Raw genomic sequence first — 27,535 nt, 5'->3', positions numbered from 1 at the left:
TAGATTTGATACAAAAGGAAAATTGGAGGTTTTAACACCTGAGAGTAACACAGTGAAAGATATTTATAAGGATTGAATAACTGTGCCATCTCCACTCAATATTTAAAATTTTATTTCTTTTCTGCCTTTCAACACCTCACAAGGGAGCTGATACAAGTCTAACAACACAGAAGGAAATAAAAGTGCCTGTGATTAAAGGTGTTTTAAAATAACTAGCCTTTGGGACCATTCCTCCGGGACTCAAAGGTAGAGCTTAGAATCAGTGTTAGAAATTAGTTCAGTACTATACATGTCTAATCCTCACTTGAAAGACTCATGAGGTTATCTTGATATCACCCTCAATTATCAATTCTTGAAAAGTGTTGCAAGTAAAATGTGAAATATTTAGGGTTCAGTGCTAGGGAGAAACACCAAATTTCATCACCAGGGTTTGGAGAAATTTGATGCTTATACAGGATGATAGAATGTTTACTTTAGCTGGATTCCCTTTTTTTTTTCTTTTAAAGCAACCTGTTTTAACAATGGTATAAACTAATATTTAGAATCTGCAGTTAGATTCCCAAAATAAACTCCTATATCCCCTCCCCAGTCAATGAATAACAAATAGCACTCACAAGCTGCCAGGCAACAAATAAAGAATAAATGAGTCTTTCAGCTTCAGTCCTATATTCAGGACTGCTGGTTAGCTTATGCAGCTTACAAGAAACAAAGCCCACCTTTCTAATGAGTGGAGGAAGTTAGAGATGCTATTCCGCAGGTTCACATCTGCCACATGGAGAGCCCCACACACAACTCCCAACATGGTATCAGGTCGCTCTGCCTGAAAAAAAGAAAGAGGGCAGATTAAAAAAAAAACAACAAAAAAAACCTGGATCCCCAAACCATGTCCCCTCAATTCAAATCAGGTTCAAATTTGCTGTGAAAAGACAGCTAGCACTGAAAATCTCCATTCTTACTCCCCAACTGATTTTTAAGAAATAAAAATGAACAAATTTACTTTTAGAACTTGAAGAGCCTCATTTGAATAGAGATGAATAAAAGTACGATTAGGGGAAAACACCTTTCCCCACTCTCCCTAAGGATCTCCACTGAGACAATCAAAGAGCAGCTGAAAAACAGGCTTTTATTAATTAAATTTTAAAAAGGAACAAAGATTTGGCTACTGGTAATCTCAAAGAAATTGTTGAATACCCAAAATTCGGAACTTCAGAGAATTTACATGAATCTAATGATTTTATATAAAATCTTAGGTAATTAAGGAGGGTCAGCAATTCAGGAATAAGGGGTAACCCCTCTTGATTTAAGTTAGGGCTCCTTCATCAGCACTGTAGAAGTTGGTAACTTTGAACCAGATGATAGATGAGGAACTTTGAACATAGATGAGGAAAAAGGAAGTATTTCAACCATTGCATACCTCTCTTCAAATATTCCCCAGAAAGTAATACTAGAACATGGAAAATGACTGTCTAACACAGGCCAAGAACTCTTACAGTGCTAAAATTACAACTCCTACCTTGTTCCAGGTAGCTGAAGAACCATTTAAATTAGAATCAAATAAATTTCATGAAGTGATCAAAACAAAAGCCTATAAAAACCCAATCCCAGAAGTTTTCTGGACAAGTGGAGCAATATATACCTGTACTTTTTCTGCTATCAGCCTGTCCAGCCAGCCAGTGTCAATTCTATTCAACTGAAAGCTTTCAGTCTCCAACAATTTGATTAGGTATTCAACTGTAGTTCGAAAGTCACCCCGAATAGATAGCTCCTTCAAAGCCACCACCATGTTTCTGGGAGAAGAATAGAAGCAGTTGTGTTCCAGCAACAAACATTTCAGTGTTTTTCAATCATGTTACAAAATCTTTCTATTCATTTGGAGCGTAGGAGGAAGGGGAGAGAGATAGATCCAACAACAAATGAAGGTGCACGTATAAGTATGCTTATTCACATGTATTCCAGATAGGGAAAATCTGGAAGAAATCAGTAAACTTATGAATTCAGACTGATACTACCATAAGTTCACTGGCAAATCACATTCATTTTATTATATAAAGAACACAGAACACCCCACCTTGATGGTTGCTTATGTGCTCACAGACATAGGGGACTGGTGGTTTGATGGGCTGAGCCCTCTACCACGGAACTTGCCCTAGGCAAGACTGTTGCTGCAAAGGAGAGACTAGGCCTGCCTATAATTGTGCCTAAGAGCCTCCTTCCAAATGCCTCTTTGTTTCTCAGATGTGGCCCTCTGTCTCTAGCTAAGCCAACTTGGCAGGTGAAATCACTGCCCTCCCCGCTACATGGGATCTGACCCCCAGGGGAGTGGATCTCCCTGGCAACGTGGAATATGACTCCCAGGAAGGACTCTAGACCCGGCATCTTGGGATCGAGAACATCTTCTTGACCAAAAGGGGGATGTGAAAGGAAATGAAATAAGCTTCAGTGGCAGAGAGATTTCAAAAGGAGCCGCGAGGTCACTCTGGTGGGCACTCTTACGCACAATATAGACAACCCTTTTTAGGTGCTAATGAATTGGAATAGCTAGCAGTAAATACCTGAAACTATCAAACTACAACCCAGAACCCATGAATCTAGAAGACGATTGTTTAAAAATGTAGCTAATGGATGGATGAGTAGAAAAAAATGGGGGCAAAAAAAAAAAAAAAAAGGCACCCAGTGTTCTTTTTCACTTTAATTTTTATTCTTATTATTTTTGCATGTGTGGTAATAAAAATGTTCAAAAATTAATTTTGGTGATGAATGCACAACTATATAATGGTACTGTGAACAAATGAATGTACGCTTTGTATGACTGCATGGTATGTGAATATATCTCAATAAAAATGAACTAAAAAAAAAAGAACACAGAACAAATTATATACAAACCATCCTCAGCTGTATACAAACTACCCTCAGCTTTCACTTATTAGGTTTTCATCATTCCATTCATTTATTGCTGGCTAACTATAATTAGGGCATACTTCTCTGCATCTTTACACCTTATTTATTTTACCAGCATATAATTTACATACAATAAAATATACCTATTTTAAGTATACAGTTCAATGAATCTTGACAAATGCTAATACCTTAATTTAAAAGTTTGTATACAATGAGGGAAATGCCTAGGTACAGTCAGGTATCAACTTGATACTGCACATGAAAGTATTTTTTAAACTGCATTTTAGACATCGGTGTAATGACTTAGTCATTTCTTTTATTACTTCCTAATTAAGTGTAAAAACCTAATTTTAACAGAATTTCAAGTATTATGAGATTTTTCTGTATTGTTCTGCTCAATGTCTATCTTGTACAGGGCAGGTACTTAATTCAACAAATACTTTTTATGCATCTCACACACTCAAGACACAAACTAAGCTAAAAAGGGAAAGAGAATACAGATACAATATTGCTTTCAAAATATAAGGCACAATATCATAAACGCCATTAAAGAGATATAAACAAAGTGCTAGAGAGGTTCTAAGAAGGAAGAGAATCTACCTACCTGTACTTTCATGAAGAATGTGAAATCTGACATGGGTTAAAAGTATAGCTGAGAGTTTACCTGTGACAGTAGTATTCCAGGTGGTTCAGAGGTTCAGACAGTTCCTCAGCCTAGAACATTATTCTGTTTCCCACCATCATCCTCCTCTCTGTGCTCTCCCCCTTGCCCTGGCTTATTCCTATACGCTCTTTAGGTATATGTCTAGATGTCACCTGCTTTCAGAACCCTTCTCTAACACCATCTAGATTGACTTAGCAGCCTCTGCTATACGCTCCTATAACACCTTTAAATAATCCCACTGCATAGCACTTACTACACTGTGTTTTATTTGCTTATAAAATTGTCTTTCTTCCTCTAGATTGTAAAGTTCCATGAAGGCAGAGACCCCTACTTTAGTCATCATTGTAGTCCCAGAAACAACACATAGTAGATACTCAGTAAATATCTGTAGAAATGAATGGACAGAACAAATAGCAAGAATAGAGGAAAAGAGGTAAGAAAATATGAGTTGTATTCAGGGAATGGTATGATTGAAGTAGAGGGTAGGAGTAGGGGGATTAGTGGGAAATCCATTCATTCAAGAAAACATTTCCTAAATGCTTACTATGTTCAGGGGATACAGCAGCAACAAGATAAACATAGTCCTGTCCTCATGGAATTTAGATTATGATCTATGGCAAGTGGCCCTGGAAACATGAGTTAGGGCTATTCTGGAGAACAAGAGTCCAAATACCAAACTGAAGAATATAGTCCTAACATACCAGAAAGAAGAAACAAAGAAAATTCTGAGCTAAATAATGAACTTTGGGCATGATATCAAGCAGCAAGCTTAAACTATAAGGAGTGAGGCTGGCCCTGGCAGCGAGGGATTGAAAATGCCTATTTGACCAAAGGGGGAAAAAAGAAAGACAACAAGCTGAAGTCACAGTGGCTGAGACATCCCAAATAGAGTTGAGAGGCTATCCTGGAGGTTTCTCTATGCAAGCTCCAGCTAGACATCCAAAATGGCTACAGTATGCCACACCCTTACCAAAAGCAGTTCCCAATTACCTAGATCCCTACTTGAGATTCTATAAAATACTCACTCACTAAGTTTATCTCTCAGAAACCTAAAGCCACCAGAATGTTCCTATGCCAGACAAGGCCTAAAACCCAGAGGCAACAGCTTCTTTAAGATCAATTATCAGAAGCAGCTCCCTTCCCCAATCTGTCGACACCCCCTCTCAATATGAACAAGTTAGGGTGCTCAGTACTTAGACACCCCTGAAGATGGAGAAAGAGATTAAGTGAGAGGAAGGGGTAGCAACAAACAAGATAAGATTTAACAAAGATCTATGCATGCTGATACTTCCCATAATTATATATATATGTATATGTATATTTGGATGCTGGAGTTTTGGAAGGGCTAAGAAGGAGGTAAATGACATGGTGGAACTGTAACCTATAGCATCCTGTGGGATTTGTTCTATAGCTGCTCAATGAAATGTGCCTTGAAGGTCTTCACCTTTCTGTATATACTTTGTATTGCATAATAGGGAAGGGACTGAGACTATGGAACTATAACCCATAACAATTTTTGAAATTACCTATATGACTGCTGGTTGAGCTATACATTGAGAGATGATACTTTTCTGTATGTATGTTATGTATTACAATAATGGAAATCGCTGAAGTTGTGGAACTGTGACCCATGACATTCTTTGAAATTTGCTCTCTAACAGTTAGTGAAATCGTATTTTGAAAGTTATCAGTGTCATGTATATATGTTAAAATTCACAATTAAAAAAAAAAGAAGCAAGCTTATATTGTGGAGACCATATTTTTGATGGTTCAAAGTTAATCTAATCTAATTAGGTTTATACTGTAGAGAATTGTACAGAGTAGGTCGAGAAGTAAGAAGCAAGGCTTCTGGACTTGGTCATAGGACATGTCCCACAGAAAATACACAGTGATCTGCCTAATAGGACTGTAAACCTAAATGCCAATAGGGCCTGTCAGGGATCATAAATGAGTAAGGCAGACTAGAAGGGGGCTGAAGGGACCGCAAGTTCATGTCCCATCTTAAGGAAGCAGCCACACAAAGCTCCAGCTAAATTTTGCAAAATGAAATATAAAACCACTCTTGTCATTATCAACCCATTTTTGAAGAGAAGGAAGAAATCCACAGATTTTTATTGCAATTTCCCAATTTTTTAATACTGGCAATTTTTCTTTTTTAATTAAAACTATGGCCAATCAAAACATGTCTGTAGGTTGAGACTTGCTTGAAATCTACCAGTTTGCAAACTCTAATGTAAATCTCCTTCACTCTTTGGCAAAGCAGGATATGACAGTGAGAGAAAAAAAAATCGCAAGTTTATATCAGAAGGTTTTTCTGGTAATATGGCTTTAATTTAGAAAAATTCCACTTGCAGTTTTGAATAAATGGAAAGAATTGTAGAGGACAAAATAGAGAGATATTGAGACTTCTCTACTTCTGAAAACATTGTTACTAACCAATATTATTAATATTTTTTGATGACTTACTCTTTAGCACAGTTCAAAAGTCAAGGGAAGAGAAGTAAATTCTTAGTACAAGGAAATAAACTATTGAAAAATGGAAAGTAGTGGTTCAATTTTGGATAGATATTATAAAATATCTGAGCTCCAAATTCCCTCCTAAAGCCCTACTTTTTAGGCAAGCAAAATTGCCTAATTATTGTTTATTATTAATAGAATATTAAGTAATAACACCTTTGATATATCAGTTTTATTTGTATAAGCTGTCTGTATACTGTATAATACACTGAGGTCTCTTAGCGAACAAATGCGGGCAGTTCCCTTATGCCTGTTTCAAAAAACAAGCAACATAATTTTATCGCAAATGACTATAGAATGTTATAGCTATACATCTATTTTGATGACAAATGAAAGATTTTATCTATGATTTATTTGATGCCAAACCCTGGTTGAGAATCTGTCTTTCCTCAGCCCCTCAATTATAATAGTGTTCTTATGGGAAAATATGACATCCATAAAGTATTCAATTTTATCATTTTATCAAAATATTTGAAAACAAAATACTTAAAAGCCTCAGAACAACAAAGAGAAAAACTCAGCAAAACTCTGCATAATTTAACACATTAACACAAATGCATGTATGATTTAAGATACATTTTCAAAAAGGTTGTCCATACTGGTACCTCTGTAGCAGATAAATGGTAATCATTCCTCCCATACTTATACCTTAACTGAAGATAAGTATGAATTTATTTTGTAAAATGCAATTAAATGCTATTATACTCACGAGATTGCTTCCTCTCTGTTTTCTCCCCAGGAAAAGCAGTGACCAAACTGAGAATCAGCAAATTCATGAAGTCCTCCTGCAGCAGCAACACTGAAATAACCCCAAACGTTTTTATTGCTGCGGAAATTCAACTCCTGAACTGTTCCTGAGCTGGGCTTAAAACCCTGTTGGAGAATGGCAAATATGAGAGACTATAATACACATCCAAGGGAAGAGAACATTTACATAATTGTTGTTTAAGCTCTATGCTAATCACACACAAAAGCAGAAATGATGCACAAAAATCATAAAAACTTAAGAGTTAAGATCCGATGTTACAGATCCTTTGAGGACTCCATGGTGATAAAGTGAGAGTAAATGATCAATGGAGCAGTAATCACTTAACATTTATCTGCTCTGATGGATACCTCTATAAATTTCCCCCCCCAGAGGAAGTCCCAAGATATTTCAGAAGTATGCAACTCAGATACTATCTTTAATATTAGAGTTCAGAAGCAGGGAAAAAGTGTGAAACTTTTAAGTGGTGGGTTACCTCATCTGGATTTTCACTAGTGATCCGAGCAGCAATAACATGGCCCCTTGGGCAAGGAACATGAGCAGAATTTTCAAAATCAATGGGAGCATCACCCCAGGGAGAAACCCCGTACATCATACGGATGTCCTTGATTCTGTATAGAGGGATTCCCATGGCAATCTGAAAGGTAATAATAAAAAACATGTCATTCATTTTCCACAGTTATTTTCCTTAAAATGTGGAGGCTATCTGTTTGTCTACAAGGTTTTTTATTGTAGTAGCCACCACCTGAAACATTCTGTTTTTATAGCCTGTATTCCACAATCATCAAACCAGTCAACTCTAAGTTACTTAAAATCAAATATGCTTCTACAGGTATTTCCCACTCCTTAAAAAAAAATCCCTGAATTCCAAATGCAACAGACACGAGTTTCCTTCTATTTTTGTACATCCATTAAAGAATCAGAATGAAAATATCAAAGGGAAGAGTCTGTGTCAGTGAATATTCAAGAACTTCAGACAACTAAGAAGTCCTAATGTGTCATAATTATCTCTTCCATCCCACAAACCACTGGAGGAAGTAAATAAATCTTCAGTCCTTAACGGAAACACAGAAGGGGTTCACAATGTGGGACAAGAATATTTTAGATACAAATAGTATCAAACCGCATCATTAGCTATTACTGCTTCCCATAACATTTGTTTTCTGGGCTGAGATGAGACAAAAGTATTGACAGCTAGCACTTTACACATTATAAAAATAAATGTGTTCTATCATACCTTGCCAGGTAAAACCTTGATCACCACTCTCATAGGAATAATTGTTCTAATATAGAACACTAGTAAAAGGGAGTTGGGGCAAAAAAAAAGAAGAAAAAAAAAAGGTAAAAGGAGTAGGCAGTAATACTACACTTGTAAAGTTCTCTATAACTAAACAACTGAAAAAGCGTATTATTTTTAAAGTTTCTTTCTAAAATATGACAGTTTATATCTAATGTGTCTAGCTAAAAATAAAATAATTTCCCTATGTTTGTATCACATCAAGAAAACCAACCTACACATGCACAATCCACATAGTACAAGAGAAATGAACATTAGACTACGAGAAGAGGTGCCACTGACTAAACAACTTTTTCAGGTACCTCTGATGTTCCTAACTTCTCTAGGTTCCTCCTTGAGTCCAAATCAGGGTTACTCACCTGGAGCTGTGCTGCAGGGAGGTTGACATCAGCCACCATCTCTGTACAAGGGTGCTCTACTTGTAGCCGAGGGTTCAGTTCCAGAAAGTAGAAGCTGCCATCCTGGCTGTACAGGTATTCCACAGTCCCAGCACTCACATAACCAACCATTTTGGCAAGTTTCACCGCACACTCAAAGATGGAAAATAAGCAAACATAAGTATCTCACCTATGCAGCTGTTGGATCACTGCTTATCTAGAGCCTTTCCCTGACTCAAATATCCAGTGTTTATAAGATACACCAAAGGCTTTTAGCCCCAACAGAGCAAATTTCACCCTCTCCAATTATAATACAAGATCCCTGGACATGGCTAACTCAATGAAAAGCTGGGAGAAAACAGAATTTTTTCATTTTCAATCCCAAGCAACCTCACCCAATCAGGCATAAGTACATACATGCAAGCACATGTCTTCATTGTCTCTTAGTTTCTAATATTCCCAGCACTCTCCCCTTCTTCCTGGAAACATGGCTGCCAAGCTAGAAACTAGAATTTCTAACCTCTTTTGTAGCTCAGCACTAAGTTTTGATCACTGAGATGTCAGCAGTAGTGAGTGATACTCACAAATCCTGAATTGTGTTTGTCCTCCATTCCTGACATTCCCCTTCCTATGGATCACAATACAGTCATGATAGTGCAAGCTAGTTTCAACTATGCAGGTAAGAACATGCTAAAAATGGCAAAACAGGATAAAAAGAACTTGAATGTCGAGATGGCCTCATGGAGCAGAACAATCACAACAGCCCTGGAGAGTTCACCTCAGATTATTGAGAGAGGGAAAAATAAACTTCTATCTTATTTTCGTGAATATATTTTTTTTGATCTCTTTGTTACAGCAGCTTAACCTGTACCTTAATCAATACAAAAAGTATTAACTACAGGTAGGATGCTGCTGTTTACAAAAGTTAAAATATGGGTGTTGGCTTAGCAATAGGATAGTGGGTGGCAAAGAAACAGATATTACAGGATGGACATTTGGTGGCCTTTTTGTTATAGCATAACAAAACATGTGATAAACTATCTCCTACAATAACTTGGGATGGCTGACTACATGCCAACTATGCTCTAAGAAAAATAGTTAGAAAAGCTCAGAATGTGAAAAAGCAAACTGCTTTTATAACAACCCCCCCCCCCAAAAAAAAAACACCCCAGAAGATTAGATTCTCACCCTGAAGCAACCCAGTGTCAAAGGTCAGATTAAGGGTGTTGTTTCAGTTTCAGCTGACCTCAGGGTAGTCATATTTAAATTGAGAAGAGAAAGATGGTCTAGGCACAGAAGCCAGTAAACAAAAGAGGAAGTTTCTATATCCAGAAGAAACCTTTGGGTGTAGTTAATCCACCTTGAAGATGACTGGAAGCAAACAGCCCAGAAGCTTACTAAGTTTTTGAAGGCATTATACTACTAAAGAAAACATGTGTCTGGCCTTCCAAGTACTGATTGATGATTGAAGTAAATCTTTGCATCCCCAACCCTGCACCAGCAGGAAGCAGGCTGTGAAAGCTCTTCCAAAGAAGATATTGTCCAAAGCCCAATTTACAGCGAAAACTGAACAAGGAAGAACTTCCAAAAGAGCAAAGTCAGGTGCCCTGAAGGACAATGGGTAAAGAATTTACTTCCATAGAGAAAAAGCAGGAAAGACTGTTCAGAACCCTAAACTAGGACTGTTTCCAAGGCATCCTTCAAGATCTCTGACATTATTTTCTATACAAAAATATAGAATATGTGAATTGTAAAGATACTTGGGAGCCATTTCAAGAAGATAATGATTTGAATAAACTCATCTGAAGACATAATTATAATCAATCTAGAAAATGGAACTGCTCGTTTATCACAAACTTGTTAAAAAAAAATCAAATGAGATTAAAAATCCCCAAACACTTCTCTTCTTTATCCCTACCCAAAATAGTCCATTGTTTTTTTAAAAAGTTTTACTACTTTTAGAGTTTAAAATTTTCATTGTAACTCCCCCAAAGGGAGAATAGCAAAAAAATTTTCCTCTAGATAAAGCATATAATCGTATTAATTAACTAAAATGCTTGCTTGAAATTCCACTATTCTAAGATTGACACATGAGCTGAATAAAAAGCAGTTCCATATAAGAAAACAGAAATCAGAGCTTCTCCTATACACACCTGTTCCATATGTTCAAATACTGCTGGAGTAGCAATAGCAGCAGGTGCCTCTTCAATAATCTTCTGATGCCTGCGCTGTACAGAGCAATCACGACCAAACAAAGAAATAGCACTGCCATACTGATCCGCTAAGATCTGCACCTCCAGGTGGCGAGATTGTTTGGCTAGTCTCATCACAAATATAGGAGACCCAGGGACTTCAGCTTGAACCTATAATAGAAAAGGAAATAAAGCAAATTCATAATTGGTAACAATTTTTGTTATCCTGATAAGCTGCTTCAATTTCAACAGTCAAATGCCTAGAAGTCTCAGGGACCATGGTAATCAGTAAGAATACAAAATGAATAAAATACAGTAACTGCCCTCACCTATTTTTAAGATATTGTATTCTTAGTTATATAACCAATATTAATTTAGAAATAGGAAAACATATGAACATACTGTGTGTTACTAGGGTAAACAAAAATATTTGAAAACACATACACATACACACATACACACACAAATCCTATCACAGGGCAAAATACTGCTATTAACCCCATGTAAACAAATGTCCAACTTGATCCAGACTAGATGCTTTCCTGGTTCATATTACATCATATCCTGAATTACTGTAGTTCCTTATACTTTTCAAAGAACTTTTATCTTTGTTTTGAAGGATATGGGTATAAAATTCAACACAAAATTATCTTCTTTCAGTACTTAAAAGATATCCTGATGTCTTCTGGCTTCCACTGTTTCTATTGAGATGCTGCCTGCCATTCTTATGGTTTCTCCTTCAAAAGTAATCTTTTTTCTCCAGCTTTTAAGATTTTCTCTTTCTCTCTCTCATTTTTGGGCAGGGGATGGGGGTGGGGTGGCAGTTTACTGATAAGCTTAGGAGTGATTTTCTTTGTATTTGTCCTCCTTGGGGTTCACAGTGCTTTTTGAATCTGTGCTTGGTATCTTTCGTCAGTTCAGGCAAATTCTTAGCCATTATCTCTTCAAATACAGCTTCTACTCCATTATTTCTTGAAATATTGATTCTGCTCCATTCTCTCTCTCTTCTCTGAGACTACAAGGATGTGATGTCAGATCACTTCATTCTATCCCATATGTCTTTTATGTTCTGTATTGCCATGCAACCTAAAAATTCAGTGGCTTACTTAGGACATCAACCATTTTATTTGCTCATGATGCTGAGGTCATCTGGGTAGTTCTTATAGTTTTGCTAGAGGACACTCATACCATCGGGTGGTTGCCCAAGTGGACTAAATGACCTAAGATGGTCTCGCTCACATATCTGGTGATTTGTGCTAACTGTTGGCTGGTGGGTCTAGAGAGCCTCAGCTGGGACAACTCATCTCTGGTGCATGTAGCCTTTCATCTTCCAGTAGGCTAGACCAGGTCTCTTCGTGCAGTGTTCCAAGAGGGTAAGGGAAGAAGCTGCAAGGCCTCTTAAGGTCTAGGATCTGGAACTTATACAGTGTCACCATGGCCACGTTCTAATGATCTAAGTAAGCTACAAGGTCAGATAAGATTCAAGGGGTGGGGAAAGAGACTCCACCTCTTGATGAGAGGCACAGCAAAGTCACATTGCAAAAGGGTGTACATACAGGAATGGGAGGAGTTACGGCAGCCATTTCTTCAAACAACCTACTATGATCCACCCTCTGGACACAATAACTCATATACCTTCTCACATGTAAAACAGACTCATCCCCTCCCCAAACCCCCATAGTCTCATCCCATCATGGCATCAGGCTTGAAGTTCATTTTCGTCATGAGTCAAGTATGGAAGTGACTAAGGCTCCTTAAGTGCAGCTTCTTAGGTGTGGTTTCTCTTGCTCCAAAGACCTGGAAACTAAAAAGACAAGTAATCTGCCCCCAACGCTTCTAAAATATAAAGGTGAGATAGGGAGACGATAACTGCAGTGTATATTCCTGTTCAAAGCGGCGAGGAATGAGAGGTACATAAAAATCACTGGTCCACGCTAATCAGATGGGGTATTTGTTGTCAGGTTCCCTTACTCCAGGGGCAGGGAATGTTTATTTCATTAGCATTTGGTTCTGCTTCATGGGAGTGGTTCTTTAATCCATGGATCCCCTCTGCTCATAGCTCTACACCTTTGAGCTTTTGGTTCCATTCTATAAGAAGTATCTCTTTTTATTGGAAATGATCTACATTTACAGCTGAATAGCTTTCTCAGCCTGCTTCCTGACCATAAAAAGATGAAAACCCAGAGGCCTCTTTTCTTTTGAACTGTTTTTGTTCGTTTTAGTTCAAGCTAGTGGTGCATTCATCAATTCATGTCTCTTTAAAACTGTAGCTCCATACTGAATCATCTTGGGGTTCACTTCTTGCCCCAAAAGCCATATCCATAGTTCTTTTCCAGACAGACTTTTGGCGTATCTGCCTGTTATGGAACAAAGTCCTTAAGATTCTTAGAAAAACTTTTGTCTAGCTGAGAGGGTCAAACAGGTACTGTCTTAAATAGTTCTGAAGTCAAAATGGATCTTACTGGCACTCTTGACTTGGCCATTATTCTGAAGCTACTTTTTACTTTGAGAATCTTTGGGAAGCCGGAGACTGGAAATGAGAAACAGTTCTATTTTCATCCCAGCAAGTCCTGGACTCTTTATATTTCCTCTACATTCTTCTTGTAAACTAAACATCTCCTTCTTTAGCTCCTTTCTCTTTTGCAGTTTCTTAGCATATATATAATCAGAAGCACTAAACAGATATTGTCAACACTTTGCTTAGACAATTCCTTAACTAGAGCCACAAGTTCATTAAATACGTCTTCTATTTTCCAGGATACCTTAGGTAACACTTTCTGCCAACTGTTCTACCATTTCTGGAGAAATGATAACAGCCTCCTCACCATTTTTCCAGCACCAGTCAGTCTCAGAGCCTATGCCCCATGTTTTACTTTTGTGTTAAAGCAGTATCCCATGTTTAGGTATCAATTTCTGTGTGAGTTATGTATTGATGCCTAACAAATGACCCAAAATTTACTGTCTTAGGACATCAATTATTTCCTTTTGATTCTATTCATCAGCAATTTGAACTGGGCTCAACTGGGCAGTTCTTCTGCTGGTCTTGCCTGGAGTCACTCATGCAACTGCAATTATCTGACAGTTTGACTGGGGTTGGATGGTCTAATATGGCATCACTTATATGTCCCATAGTTAGTGCTGGCTATCAGCTAGTAGGTATAGGAGGCCTCAATGGGAGAACTCATCTCTGCCTCATATGGCCTGTCTTTCTCTAGTAGGCTATATTGGGCTCCTCACATGGCATTCTCAGGGCTCAATGCAAGAGGGTAAAAGCAGAAACTACAAGACCACTTGAGGTCTAGGCTTCAGAACCTGTATGCTATTTTTGTCACATTTTATTGGTCAAAACAAGTCCCAAGACCCAAGAAACTCAAGGGATGGAAAAGGACACACTACCTCTTAATGGAAAGAGCAGCAAAACCATACAGTAAAGTGAGGGCATATGGAGATGGGAGAAGTTATTGAGTCATCTTTACAAATAATTCTCACATATTCTCTTCTATATTTTTTACCCTTTTATCTCTTCTTGCTTTAGTCTGGGTTTTCTTCAGGTTTGTCTTCCAGTCACTAATTCTTTCTTCAATTGTATCTAATATGCTATCAAACTCCTCTAATGAGTTACTAATTTTGGTTGCTGTATTTTTCAACTCTAGAATTTCCATTTGGTTCATCTTAATGATTTCCAGTTGCTTCCAAAATGCTCAATCTTGTCTTTTATTTCTTTGAATACATTAAGCATGGTTAAAATCCTTGTCTGATAGTTCCATTATCTAGATAATCTGTAGGTCTATTTCTACTGTCTTGTTCTTCTTGGTTTTCAGTCATGCAATTTTATATGCCTGCTTAGTTTTAACTGGATGCTTTGATAATGTATATGAAAAAGTAAACAAAAACTTTGAGGTTCTGGATATTATCTTTCTCTGGAGAGGATTTGCATTTGCTCCTACAGAATGGTAGGAGCAAAAGCAATCATAGATCACCTTGCTTCAATCAGGGGTTGAGTGTTTTGAAACTAAGCTTTAGTTCCTGTGAGGGCTAGTCTATTTCCAGGTCACCCTTACTCTTGAGGTACAGCCCTTCAATATCCTAATCTAAAGTATGGGAGATATTCCAGGGCTCCCCCTCCTCACTAAGTCCTGAAGCCTTTGTCCCTTTAGCAGTTTTTGTTTTGTGAGTCTGTTGAAAGTTTTTCAGCTTTTCAGCTACCTTTCCCAAATTAGAAGATATCTCTAGGGAAAAGGGGGATTCAAATGCCTGGCTCACCTCTCTGGGTTTCCTTCTTCTAAATTTTAGCTTCAAATTTTGACCCCCAAATCTCTTAATGCCTTAAAATAGATTTTTTTTTGTTTTTTTCTTACTTTGGTCCAGTTTTTCTAGCAGGTCTCAATGGAAGGATTAGATTGAGTTATTTAGCTTACCATTACTGGAACTTTAAGGGCTTTTACATAAAATTTCTTCATAGAGTTTTAGAATCTTTTCAACTATTTGATACCAAAGTAAGAGTAATTTTGAAACGTCTAAGGGAGTTAGCATTCTTTTTAAATTAATATGCTGCTTCTTTTGCTTCTAAAAGCAGAAGACCTTTTCTCTGGACCACACAAGGCACTGATCTCCCTAGTAAGAAATTAGTATTACTACGGAGGGAAACGTAAACAAAAAGACTGAAATAATATTCAACTTCTGACTTTCAAAACAGGATAATGCAATAGCCTATAGACAATACCTTTATCACTTTACCTACTATTTGAAATCATGGAAAACACAGTTCATAGCTTTTCCCTTCAGCCCATGACAGTGAAGCAAGAAGTCTGCTGCGGAATATTAAAAAAAAAAAAAAAAGGCAAATAAAAATAAAAAGTAAAAGATGGTGCAAAGTATCATCTTTTGCATGTATGGGAAAAGTAAGAAAACTTACGTATTGGAAAAATAAGAAAAAGTGGGAAGTTAGGAGAGTGAAAAGGCCAGAACTGTATTCCAATTTTCTTTTTTCTTGGTATTGGTAGGAGAGAGAGAAAAATGAGTCAAGTATATGAGGATAACACTAAGAGTAGGACAGAAGAGACTCCTGCTTCCTTTCTTCCTCTCTGTTTAAGATTCTGAAAAGAGATCATCATATTCGCTGGCTCCACAAGCAATCTTTAGTATGGCTTACCAACTTGACTGCAACGCAGAGAGTCAGGCAGAAAGATCCTAGGTTTGGCTTTCCTGAGACACCCTCAGTTCTATTATGACATGGGCCTGCCATAGGATTCCTGTGCTAACATGTGGTTGCTGTGTAGCACAGGTGAGAGTGCAGACTATTTCCAACAGGGTAGATGGGAAACATGGTGGAAACTCAGAGACCCGTAGCTAACAAGAACTGAAGTGAGGTAAAAATCATAGCCTGGTCCTGGCCAAGCCAAAAGCAACAAGATAAAGAGTTAATCAAACCACACACTTTTATCTACAATGCCAGCAGAAAAGGGGCCCAAAGGCATCAACATTTCCTTGCCATTATGAAGTCCCATGAGCCACAAACAAAATAGAAAAGAGCACTCAGAGAAACTGAATATTTTTATATGAGAATAATTCTCCTGTTTGAATTACATAATTAAATAAAACTTCAATCTGAATTGGAACTTTGACTAACTTTCTTTTCCCTGCTTATAAGCAAGCAGAGGTTAGTGAGAAAGACCAGATTAGTTACAGACAAAATGAAAATTTATATATTCTCTGGACAACCAAGTTATAGTTTGAGTTAAATCATGTTATCTCTGATACACATGGGAATTCAAGCAAACAAAAACAACTTGTACCCTACCTGCCTGAAGAGGTTAGGGAAGTCATCTGCATTATTGACTTTTCTGATTCCCTTCCCTCCTCCTCCTTCTGAGGCCTTGATCATTACTGGATATCCAACTTCTTCTGCTGCCTTCAAGAAAGAAAAAAATGGAAGAAAGAGTGGTATTACCAAGGAAGAATACAACTGGCATTTTTCTCCCTTTCAGAATGCTGTTATTTAGTAGGTTTTAATGTAGTAAAATAGATATTTAAGATACACCCTATTAGGTGAAAAAATAAGTACTAGAATGATATTTGTAGTAATATTTTGAACCAAAAGAAATTACCATTTTGGTAGAAAAAAAAGTTGGCAATTTCATCTGGGTCATATAATCCCATAAAGTAAAAAATGAAATAAAGTTGTTTATGTTGATTATGTATGCATCCCTACATATGTAAGTGCAAAGAAAAAAGTCTAGAAAAATAACCAACGGTTATCTACAAAAGGAAGATGGATGAATGTAAACTTTTACATTTCAGTGTATTATTTCTGTATTGTTGGAATATCTTATAGAACGAATGTATTCATGTATTACTCATAATTTTTATTTTAAAAAATACATAAATAGTTCACTTAAAATAAGCTGATGGAATCTATTAATAAAGATTGTTGTAGTATTACTATATGAATTTATGAATTGAAAAAAGACTAGAAGAAAATACACGAATTTGTTAATAGGCGTTATCTCTGGGTGGTAGGTTTACTGATGGTTTTAATCAGCATCTCTTTACTGGTTTTCCAAATTTTCTATCAGAAAATTTTATATTTATAATTATAACCAGGAAAACAAAGAATTTTAATTGATAAGCAAAATAGCCAGTTCCTTAACAAATGGAATATAGCATTTGCAATTCAATTTGAAATAACCCTTATTAAAGAGATATAGGCATGCTTCACTTCAAGAACAAAATATGGAACAAAATTAGTTGAGCATTCAATGTTACTCTTGAATTTATAAGTTAAACACAGGGAGTACGTTTTTCTAAAATACCCTCTTTCAGCCTCTACATGGAGGTAAAACTGACATTTCCAATTAGTTAAACAGTGAAAGGGGAACAAACTGGAAAGAATTATAAAGGAAAAAAAGGTAATGCTGGGACAGGATCTCCTTTTGCTTGGGTTCTCATTTCCGCATTGGGTGGACAATAATTACAGTAATGCTTTTTGGCTTTCCTCTGCTCACAAACTCACTATTTCCCAAGTGGAAAAAAAAGTGAATTATGTGACTTGTCAATCTGGAAGAAGGTAGTGAGCCCAAGTAGCTCAGCCTCTAACCGTTTGGAATCAGCCAGGGCAGGAAATGTGTGTCGACTCTCAATAATACAGAAGCACTGCCTCTAAAGAGGGAAGTCTGTAGTTATTCAGCACTATCAGTAACCAGTGAGTGAGTCTGTTCAACTCTGGAATTCAGTGTACAAATCCTATTGTTTCTACACACTTAAGCCAACATCTTTATCTACAATCAAGCTGACATTTTAATCTCTATCTGCCTTGCTCCTTGGTTCTGAATTCAAGCAAGGGATAATGTGTGCTGTTTACTGGACCCCCTCAAACACTAACAGGCAGTGAAGAGAGGAAGAATCAGTCTTCCTTAAACTTTAATTTAATCACTTAAGAAATGTCTTGCCCAGATAAGCAGAGTGTTTCAAACTGAATTTAAATTGCTTTTGTTAAATCTAAGTTACTTCCTCGTTCTATATTTTATAAACTATACCTCCTGGCCTACAACCCTGATGCCATCATGGGTATGCCATGAGCCAGACTCCAAATCCCTCTGATTGTGACTATAATTGGTCACTTGAAAAGACATCACTCCCTGGAGTTAGTAACCTACCTCCAGCCCATCATCCACATCCTTCACATAACCTTTTTCGTAAAGTTCCTGGGGCACATTTAAGATACGTTTCGAAAAGTCATTTTCCTGCCAGTCTACTCGAAGACCTGCAATAGACAACAGTGACTTAAGAGCAGCCACAAGAGCTTCTCTACTCTTGTAAATTTTCTACTATATCTTCTTTACAATGCTCTCATATTTATCCAAAACATAGGAGAAAGAGAAATGCTGTTTTAAAACAAGTATCACAAACCCTGATCAGTCCTTGGGGTTACCAATATTTAGCCATAACAGAACCTGGCTACTTGGGTTCTCATTCCAGAGAAAAACAGGAGCTAACAGGGGACAACTTGAAAATGCAAGGACACAAAAGACGAAAATAATAAAAAAAAGGCATTGCAGTCTTCTCACATCAACTCAGCAAGCAAAATCCCTTTGAATTGTGCATAAGCCTACTCTAGGGCCAGGGATTTGGGAAATAATTTAATCTTTATGAGCCCTTGGCAATAGAAATGGCGGTTTTATTGGCCTCGGCAGAGTTATGATTCCATGCTCCCTGAATGTCCCTGTACTCGGCCACAGGGGGAACGCTACAGACTCTCCATTCAAAGAAGAACAAATTTGACCTTTTATTTTAAACTATTTGACCCAAGCAGTCTGGAGAGGCTATTGCAATCCCCCAGAAAGTCTGAGTATTAAGAGTTCAAATCTTTTCAGCCTAAAGGCAATAGTCATTCCCATTTGATGGAGATTTTAATGTATCTCTGCTCCCTAGGCTCAATTGTTTAAAAAGGAGGACGTTCATATGGTTATTAACTGTAATGATTCACATGACATTACTTAAGGAATTTGTCAAGAATGAATCATTTTTTGAATATTTTATCCCTCTGCACACCATTTGTGCCAGTTTGAATGTATTATGTCCCCCAAAAAGCCATGTTCTTTGATGTAATCTTGTGGGGGCAGATGTATTTAGTGTTGATTAGATTGGAATCCTTTGATTGAGTGTTTCCATGGAGATGTGACTCAATCAACTGTGAGTGAAATGTTTGATTGGATAATTTCCATGGAGGTGTTACCCCGCCCATTCAGGGTGGGTGTTGATTGGATTACTGGAGTACTTTAAAAAGAGCCACACAGGCCCAGATACTTGCTATAGCCAAGAGGGACACTTTGAAGAATGCACAAGAGCTGAGAGGATAGCTGCAGTTTACAGAGACATTTTGAAGACGTCCGTTCCAAGCTGATGCAGAACATTTTGGAGAACACCATTTTGACACGCAACCTGGGAGCAAGCAGATGCCAACCGTGTGCCTTCCCAGTCACCACTGGCCATACTCCAGTGAAGGTACCCAATTGTTGATGCATTACCTTGGAGACTTTATGGCCTTAAGACTGTAACTGTGTAAGCAAACAAACCCCCTTTTATAAAAGCCAATCCATTTCTGGTGTTTTGCATCCCGGCACCATTAGCAAACTGGAACACCACTGAAGAAACAATGACTATTGATCTCGTTTTCTGCATCAAGAGCAATAGCAAGATGAATGCATTAAACAGGCAAGGCAAATCACCAATAGAGCATGGCCCAACGTCAAGTGGGCTTTAGGTTTTATCTTAGTGATCCAGGCCATGTCCTGGGTAGGCCCAAAGGTTTAAGTCCACCTCTAAGGAAGATTCTAGCCTACTTAGAGTAGATCTGAATCCACAGAACCACGTGAGTTTTACCAGAGTTTTTCCAAAGTAAGTCCCAAGATCACTCCAAATCACATCTCTGTACCTGACAATAAATTTATATTCCTAAGACATGATAAAATCACAGGTGTATTAATTAACCCAGGAGACACAGGGTTCCGTTAATCAACCTAGATTTCTATTTCTTGCAGAGTAACCCAATATATTTTAAACAAACTTAAGCTCCAAATCACAGTCCCAAATATCCTACTGAGCTTCTCTGGACCTCAAGACACAAAAGAGAAATAATTTCTTACCACTGCCATTCCATGGAAGAGTTGGGATACCTGCAGTCTGAGCCACTATGGAAGATGCAATCTTATCCCCCAAAGCCCACATGGCCTGGCTTGGAGGACCTAAAAACAAAACAAGAAAAAAACCCTGACTGTAACATTTTGGCCTCATTGCTGTCACATATATTTTGCTCTGTATTATAATTATGTTTGTATTTGTCTTACAACTCCTTCCATCACATACCATGGAGATCATAAACTTGATTATAGGGACTACTATATTTTGACTCATCTTTGCATCCTTTGTAGTACCTAATAAAGTAAGCTTTTTGCAAACAAGAAGTGAGAGATCAATAAATATAAATATATCTTGAATTAAATTCCTGACAAATGTAACTTTGATTTTATTATCCTTCATGGTCCAACTTTACCAGTATAACACAGTTTTTGTTGTTGTTGTTGTTTTGTTTTGTTTTAACTAATATCCTAAAATAAGGACTATAAGGTTTTGGAGTTCAAGTCTGAAACTCTCCTTGGTCTTAGGGAAAACCTAAAGAGGAGAGTTCTCTTTAATAAGGTTTACAATGCAGAATCACCACTATGGACTGTCTGTGAGACAGCTATAGAAACACTTTTGAGTCATACAATCTCAAAATTTTTCTCTCTGCCACAGGAGAGCAGGAAAATCAAAAGAAGTAGCTCTCTTCTATAGGAATATAACCTACATGCTCAAATGTGAAGGTGCTGATTCATATTTAAGGGTATACTGCCAAGGTATCCTAAGTATTCAATTATCTTTGTTATCTAAAAACAAGTTATTTCCCCACATGTGTTCTGAAGATTAATGCAAAGTTATAAAAAGCCTGTGTTTTGGACATCAGAGCCTCCTCCATACCTCATGGAGAAGAACCCAGGTACAGAAAATACAATCAGGACAAAGTGAGATAAGCAAAGTATAAGAAATGAAGAAGGCTCCTTTGAAATTGCTGATTAATAATATGCTCAACAAAAGAAAATCAGAATATAGAGTGGAATATGGGAAAAACTGACAGAAAGAAACACAAAGACAGGAATAGCATGTCAGAAAGGCTTACCCATGAAGGCAATGCCATTTTTCAAGAGAAGTTCCGGGAGCTTGGGATTCTCCGAAGCATGACCCCAGCCAGCCCAAACAGCCTACAAGGGAACATAATACGACTCATTCTTAAAATTCACAAAAAAAGCCATAAACTGTATTACTCTCTAGCAAGGTTGACCCTTCATCATGAGGCAAAATAGTGCCACAATAGCCTCATACTTTATTCAACTTCTATGCCTACTTCTTGGCAAACTTTTTAGGGAACACTGTGACAAAAACCTCTGAAGAGATCTGACGAGGTCAGAACCAAGTTGAAATTGATATTAAAACTCCATCTAGTCTTGTTGCTCTTCAGGAAACTCAATTCATAGCCTTTCAACTAGGAGTTTATATAGACTTTTTCTAGAAATAGTGGTCATCTTTCACAGATTCAATTATTTTAGACACCCAACTCCACCTTTACACCTAGTAGATACACTGCCTCACAAATAGTTTCTTTTACTTTTTGGGCTTTAAGGTACTTACCTTAAAGCTCATAACACAATATGATAGGGAAGGAACAATCTACTTCTCTGAAATACCACCAAATTCTAGGCTAAGAATATTCCACTGGAAATAGATAACTTTCATTTACGTGGGATGATCTGAAGGTGAGATGGATAGAATAAACAATGTCTGAAAGACTCTTTCATACCTCCTGCTTATATTATGTTTATTTATTTTGAGTCAATTCAGACTTTCCATCTTTCCCATCCATGTTTTACTTATCCCATATAAAGACATTACAAGTTTTCAAAAAGATAATTTATATAAAAGTAAAATGCCAGTCCTTTGGCTCTCCCCTTGTGCCTAATGCAAAATGGCTGAATCTGGTTTTAAAGGAGACATCAGCATCTCTTACTTGTACTGGGATCCTTTTAGCAATATCAAGAATTAATTCCACATTTGCATAGTTGTTGTTGTTTGATCCTCCAGGCACAGGCACATAGTGATCTGCCATCTTAATGTATTCTGAAAATATAAACATATTAGCAGAGAACAATGATTTATTTTCAGAAATATAATGACACAGCAAAATTGTAAAGGACAGGGACCGTCATATAGAACCACAGAATTAATGGGGTAATTTCCAAAACAATTTAGTTGGATGCTCTGAATTTGTTAAGCCTCAGGCACTAATATGGGCTAATCCCACATTTAGGAAGCTCTTACATTAAACTAAAACATCATTTCTTAAACACTGCACTATGTCATCTTACTGAAGGGTCATTCATGATCCCTATATCGAGTTGATGTATTTGTCAGTTGGTGGCCCAAGTACAATTATACCACTCTGAGGAAAAGACTCTTGATCGTTAACTTGCATTCTATCCACCCCACCCAATCCCCCAAGAAAACCCCTTTTCCTGGTGTGCAGCTGGAATAGAATGGGGAAAAGAGGGAAATGTCTGGAGGGATTGAAGGCTGGCTAACAGGAAAGGTTAGTTACACAGGTCTATTAACAGACTGAAGAGGGATCATCTGGTATTTCCTCCTTATATTCTTTTGCTGAATACTCACTTTCAAATCTGTCACCTAGTATCTCTTCTATCCTGGCAACATGGTAACAGAGATGCCAGCATGTGCAGACACTGTACTAAGCACTATATATATTAATATATAGATACATAGATAGACTTACTTATATAATCTAATTTAATTCTACTAACAATCCTATGTATGATAGGTATTATTGATTCCCAGTTTACAGGAAACGATGGCTTCAAGCTGTTAAATAACTTGTTCAAGGACATCACCACCATATTTATTAAAGATTTTAAACAGGCATACCTCAGAGATATTGGGGGTTCGGTTCTAGAAGACCACAATAAAGCAAATAGCAAGATAAAGCAAGTCATAAAAATATTTTGGTTTTCAGTCTATTATTCAGTCTATTAAGTGTGGAACAGCATTGTGTCGAAGAAAATACTTTCTTGCCAAAAAATGCTAACCATCATCTGGGACTTCAGTGAGTCATAATCTTTTTGTAGGTGGAAGGACTTGCCACAATGTTAATGACAGCTGACTGATCAGGGTGTTGGTTGCTGAAGGTTGGGATGGCTATGGCAATTTCTTAAAATAAAACAACCATGAAGTTTGCCGAATCAACTGATGCTTCCTTTCAGGAAAGAGTTCTCTATAGCATGCACTGCTGTCTCATAGCATTTTATCCATAGTAGAACTTCTTTCAAAATTGGACTCAGTCCTCTCAAATCCTGCTGCTAATTTATCAGGTAAGTTTACGTAATATACTAAAACCCTCTGTTGTCATTTCAACAATGTTCACAGCATCTTCACCAGGAGTAGATTCCATCTCAAGAAACCCCTTTCTTTGCTCATCCATGTGAAGCAAAACCTCATCCATTAAAGTTTCATCATGAAATTGTAGCAATTCAGTCACATCTTCAGGCTCCACTTCTAATTCTAGTTCTCTTGCTATTTCAACCATATATGCAGTGACTTTCTCCTCCAGTCTTGAACCCCTCAAAGTCATCCAGGAGGCCTGGAATCAGTCTCTTCCAAACTCCTATTAATGTTGATATTTTGACATCCTCCCATGAATCATGAATGTTCTTAAGGGCATCAAGAATGGTGAATCCTTTCCAGAAGGGTTTCAACTGACTTTGCCCAGATCCATCAGAGGAATCACTATCTACGGCAGCTATAGCCTTATGAAATGTATTTATTAAATATCACAACTTGAAAGTCAAAATGACTCTTTGATCCATGGGCTGCAGAATGGATGTGTTAGCAGACATGAAAATGACATTAATCCCACTGGACATCTCCATCAAAGCTCTTGGGTGAATATGTGCATTGTCAATGAGCAGTAATATTTTGAAAGGAATCTTTTTTTTCTCAGCAGTAGGTCTTAATATTGGGGTCCAAATATTCTGTAAACCATGTTATAAACAGGTGTGCTGTCATCCAGACTTTGCTGTTCCAAGTAGAGAGCATGGCAGAATAGGTTTAGCATAATTCTTAAGAGCTCTAGGATTTTCAGAATGGTAAAAGAACACTGGCTTCAACTTAAATTCACCAGCTGTGTTAGTCCTTAACAAGAGAGTCAGCCGGTCCTTTGAATCTTTGAAGTGAAGCATTGACTTCTCTGTCTAGCTACGAAAATCCTAGATGGCATTTTCTTCCAATATAAGGCTGTTTGGTCTACACTGAAAATCTGTTGTTGAGTGCAGCCACCTTCATCAATTATCTTAGCTAGATTTTCTGGATAAGCTGCTGCAGCTTCTATATCATCTCTTGCTGCTTCACCTTGCACTTTTATGTTATGGAGATGGCTTCTTTCCTCTGCTAGCTTCAAACTTTCCTTCTGCAGCTTCCTCACCTCTCTCAGCCTTCACAGAATTGAAGAGGGTTGGACATCTGCTCTGGATTAGGCTTTGTCTTAAAGAAATGCAGGGGCTGGTTCAATTTCCTACCGAGATCACTAAAACTTTCTTCATATCAGCAAGAAGGCTGTTTTGCTTTCTTGTCATTTGTGTGTTCACTGGAGTAGCATTTTCAATTCCTTCAAGAACATTTCCTTTGCATTCACAACTTGGCTAACTGATGCAAGAGGCATAGCTTTTGGCCTATCTTGGCTTTCATCATGCCTTCCTCACTAAGCTTCATCATTTCTAGCTTTTGATTTAAAGTGAGAGACATGTGACTCTTCCTTTCACTTGAACACCTAGAGGCCATTGTGGGGTTATTAATTGGCCTAATTTCAATACTGCTGTGTTGCAGCGAATAGGGAGGTCTGAGGAGAGGGAGTGGGATGGGGGAAGAGCCAATCAGTGGAGCAATCAGAACACCCACAACATTTGTCAATTAAGTTCCCCATCTTTTATGGTGCCCAAAAACAATTACAATAGTGCTGTCAAAGATCACTGATCATAGATCACCATAACATATGTAATAGTAATGAAAAAGTTTGAAATATTGTGAGAATTACCAAAATGTGACACAGAGACATAAAGAAAGCACATGCCATTGGAAAAATGGCACCACAAGACTTGCTTGACACAGAGTTGCCACAAACCTTCAATTTGTAAAAAATGCAGTATCTGCAAAGTACAATGAAATGAAGCTCTTGTGAAATTTAGGGTTTTAAATAGGAAGCTGAGCCCTCCTATAATTATGCCTAAGGGGCACCTCCAGGGAACCTCTTTTGTTGCTCAGATGTGCCTTTCTCTCTTTAAGTCCAACTCCGCAAACAAACTCACTAACCTTCCCCCAACAAGGGACATGACTCCCAGGGGAATGAATCTCCCTGGTAACGTGGAATGATTCCCAGGAATAAGCCTGGCCCTAGCAGCGAGGGACGGAAAATGTCTACTTGACCAAAAGGGGGAAAAAAGAAAGATAACAAACTGAGGTCATCGTGGCTGAGAGTGTTCCTATACCAGACAAGTCCTAAAACCCAGAGGCAAACAGCCTCTTTAAGATCAACTATCAGATGTGGCCCCTTCCCCATGCTGTCAACACCCCCTTTCAATATGAACAAGTTAGGGTGCTCACTGCCTAGATACTCCTGAAGATGGAGAAAGAGATTAAGTGAGAGGAAGGATAGCAACAAACAAGATTTAACAAAGATTTATGAATGCTGAAACTTTATATAATTATATATGTATATTTTTGGATGGTGGGGTGTTGGAAGGGCTGGAAGGAGGTAAATGACATGGTGGAACTGTAGCCTATAGCATCCTTTGGGATGTGCTCTACACCTGCTCATTGAATTGTGCCTTGAAGGTCTTCACCTTTCTATATATACCTGGTATTGCACAGTAAGGAAAGAACTGAGACTGTGGAACTGTAACCCATAACAATTTTTGAAATTACCTATATGACTGCTTGTTGAGCTGTACATCAAGAGATGACACGTTTCTGTATGTATTTTATATTTTATAATAATGGAAATGGCTGAAGTTGTGGAACTGTGACCCATGACATTTTTTGAAATTTGTTCTCTAACTACTTGTGAAGTTGTACTTTGAAAGTTATTCAGTATTATGTATATATGTTAAAGTTCACAATAAAAAATATCTATATACATATAAAAAAATGAAGCACAATAAAACCACCCATTTAAAATGTAAATCATTTCATCTCTTGCACACACAAATACACTGACCTAAAAAAGATAAAGTCTATGCTCTATGCTCTTGAGCATGGCAACATGGCCCTCCTTGGCAAATACCAGATCATATCTTGTACTTATCAAGCCACCTGTAGTGTCCAAAAATCCCCTTTTGTCACACTCTTCACACATTTTCATATGCTGTTCTTTCTACCTGGAACACTTTCTCACTGCTTCACTCTTAACTCATTTTTAGCTAGGCATAACCTCCTTTCAGAAGTATTCTCTTACCCCAACCCCAGGAGTTAATATGTCTCTCCTCTGTGCTCTCATAGGATCCTGTGCATGTTTCTATGATAGCACTTACCTCATTGTGTTAAAATTATTTGTGCCTTGGAGCAGGATCAACCATCTTATCCAACTCTGTGTCCCCAAGCTCATTGAATGAATGAATAAATGAATTAATAGGAGCACAAGGTAGAAATTGAAGGGAAAAAGAAAGCATGCAAGGTAGTTTGAGTTTATTATGGAAGATCTCATCTTCGTAACTATCCAGTGAAATAGACATTATGATCTTCATTTTTTAGGTATGGCAGTAGTAGCTCAGTGATGTTAAAGGGTGCATTTAAGTGATTCAGATAGCAACATCTGTTTTCCAATAAATTGGTGCCTTCTCTGTTTCTAAATAAGATGACATAATACTTACCCCTTAGAAATAGTCTTAGCATCCTTGTCTCAAGATGGAAAGAATATATACACAGCAAAATAGTCTTTAAAGGACAGCTCTTTAAACCAAAGTTATCTATTGTGTCTTAGTTTGCCAGGGCTGTTATAACAAATAACAAAGACCAATTGGCTAAACAATAGGAACATACTGCCTCACGGTTTTGGAGGCTAGTCCAAGATCAAGGTGTTGACAGGCCATGCTTTTTTGGAAGTCTATAGCCTCCTGGTGTTGGCTTGCCAGCAATCCATAACTCAATCCCTTCTTCCAGCATGCGGCCATCTGT

At 37.6% G+C, this 27,535-nt stretch overlaps 1 protein-coding gene across 8 annotated transcripts in view; it reads right to left on the bottom strand.

The window, feature by feature from the left end:
- Positions 1-27,535, bottom strand: part of ACACA (acetyl-CoA carboxylase alpha) — a 371,031-nt gene that overhangs the window by 149,683 nt on the left and 193,813 nt on the right. For all 8 annotated transcript variants that reach the window (XM_037808139.1, XM_037808140.1, XM_037808142.1 and 5 more), the window contains 11 exons: positions 22,311-22,420; positions 21,426-21,507; positions 20,356-20,454; positions 18,367-18,473; positions 16,512-16,622; positions 10,673-10,882; positions 8,502-8,672; positions 7,321-7,482; positions 6,789-6,952; positions 1,637-1,787; positions 717-820 (listed from right to left, as the gene is read on the bottom strand). In XM_037808139.1, coding sequence (XP_037664067.1) covers positions 717-820; positions 1,637-1,787; positions 6,789-6,952; positions 7,321-7,482; positions 8,502-8,672; positions 10,673-10,882; positions 16,512-16,622; positions 18,367-18,473; positions 20,356-20,454; positions 21,426-21,507; positions 22,311-22,420 — 1,471 coding nt within the window. The remainder of the gene's footprint in view (positions 1-716; positions 821-1,636; positions 1,788-6,788; positions 6,953-7,320; positions 7,483-8,501; positions 8,673-10,672; positions 10,883-16,511; positions 16,623-18,366; positions 18,474-20,355; positions 20,455-21,425; positions 21,508-22,310; positions 22,421-27,535) is intronic.

This window comes from Choloepus didactylus, chromosome 18, assembly GCF_015220235.1.
Source record: "Choloepus didactylus isolate mChoDid1 chromosome 18, mChoDid1.pri, whole genome shotgun sequence".
NCBI classification, from domain to species: Eukaryota; Metazoa; Chordata; class Mammalia; order Pilosa; family Megalonychidae; genus Choloepus; species Choloepus didactylus.
Note: the sequence above shows the minus strand (reverse complement) of the source record. Positions and strands in the feature narration are given on the sequence as shown.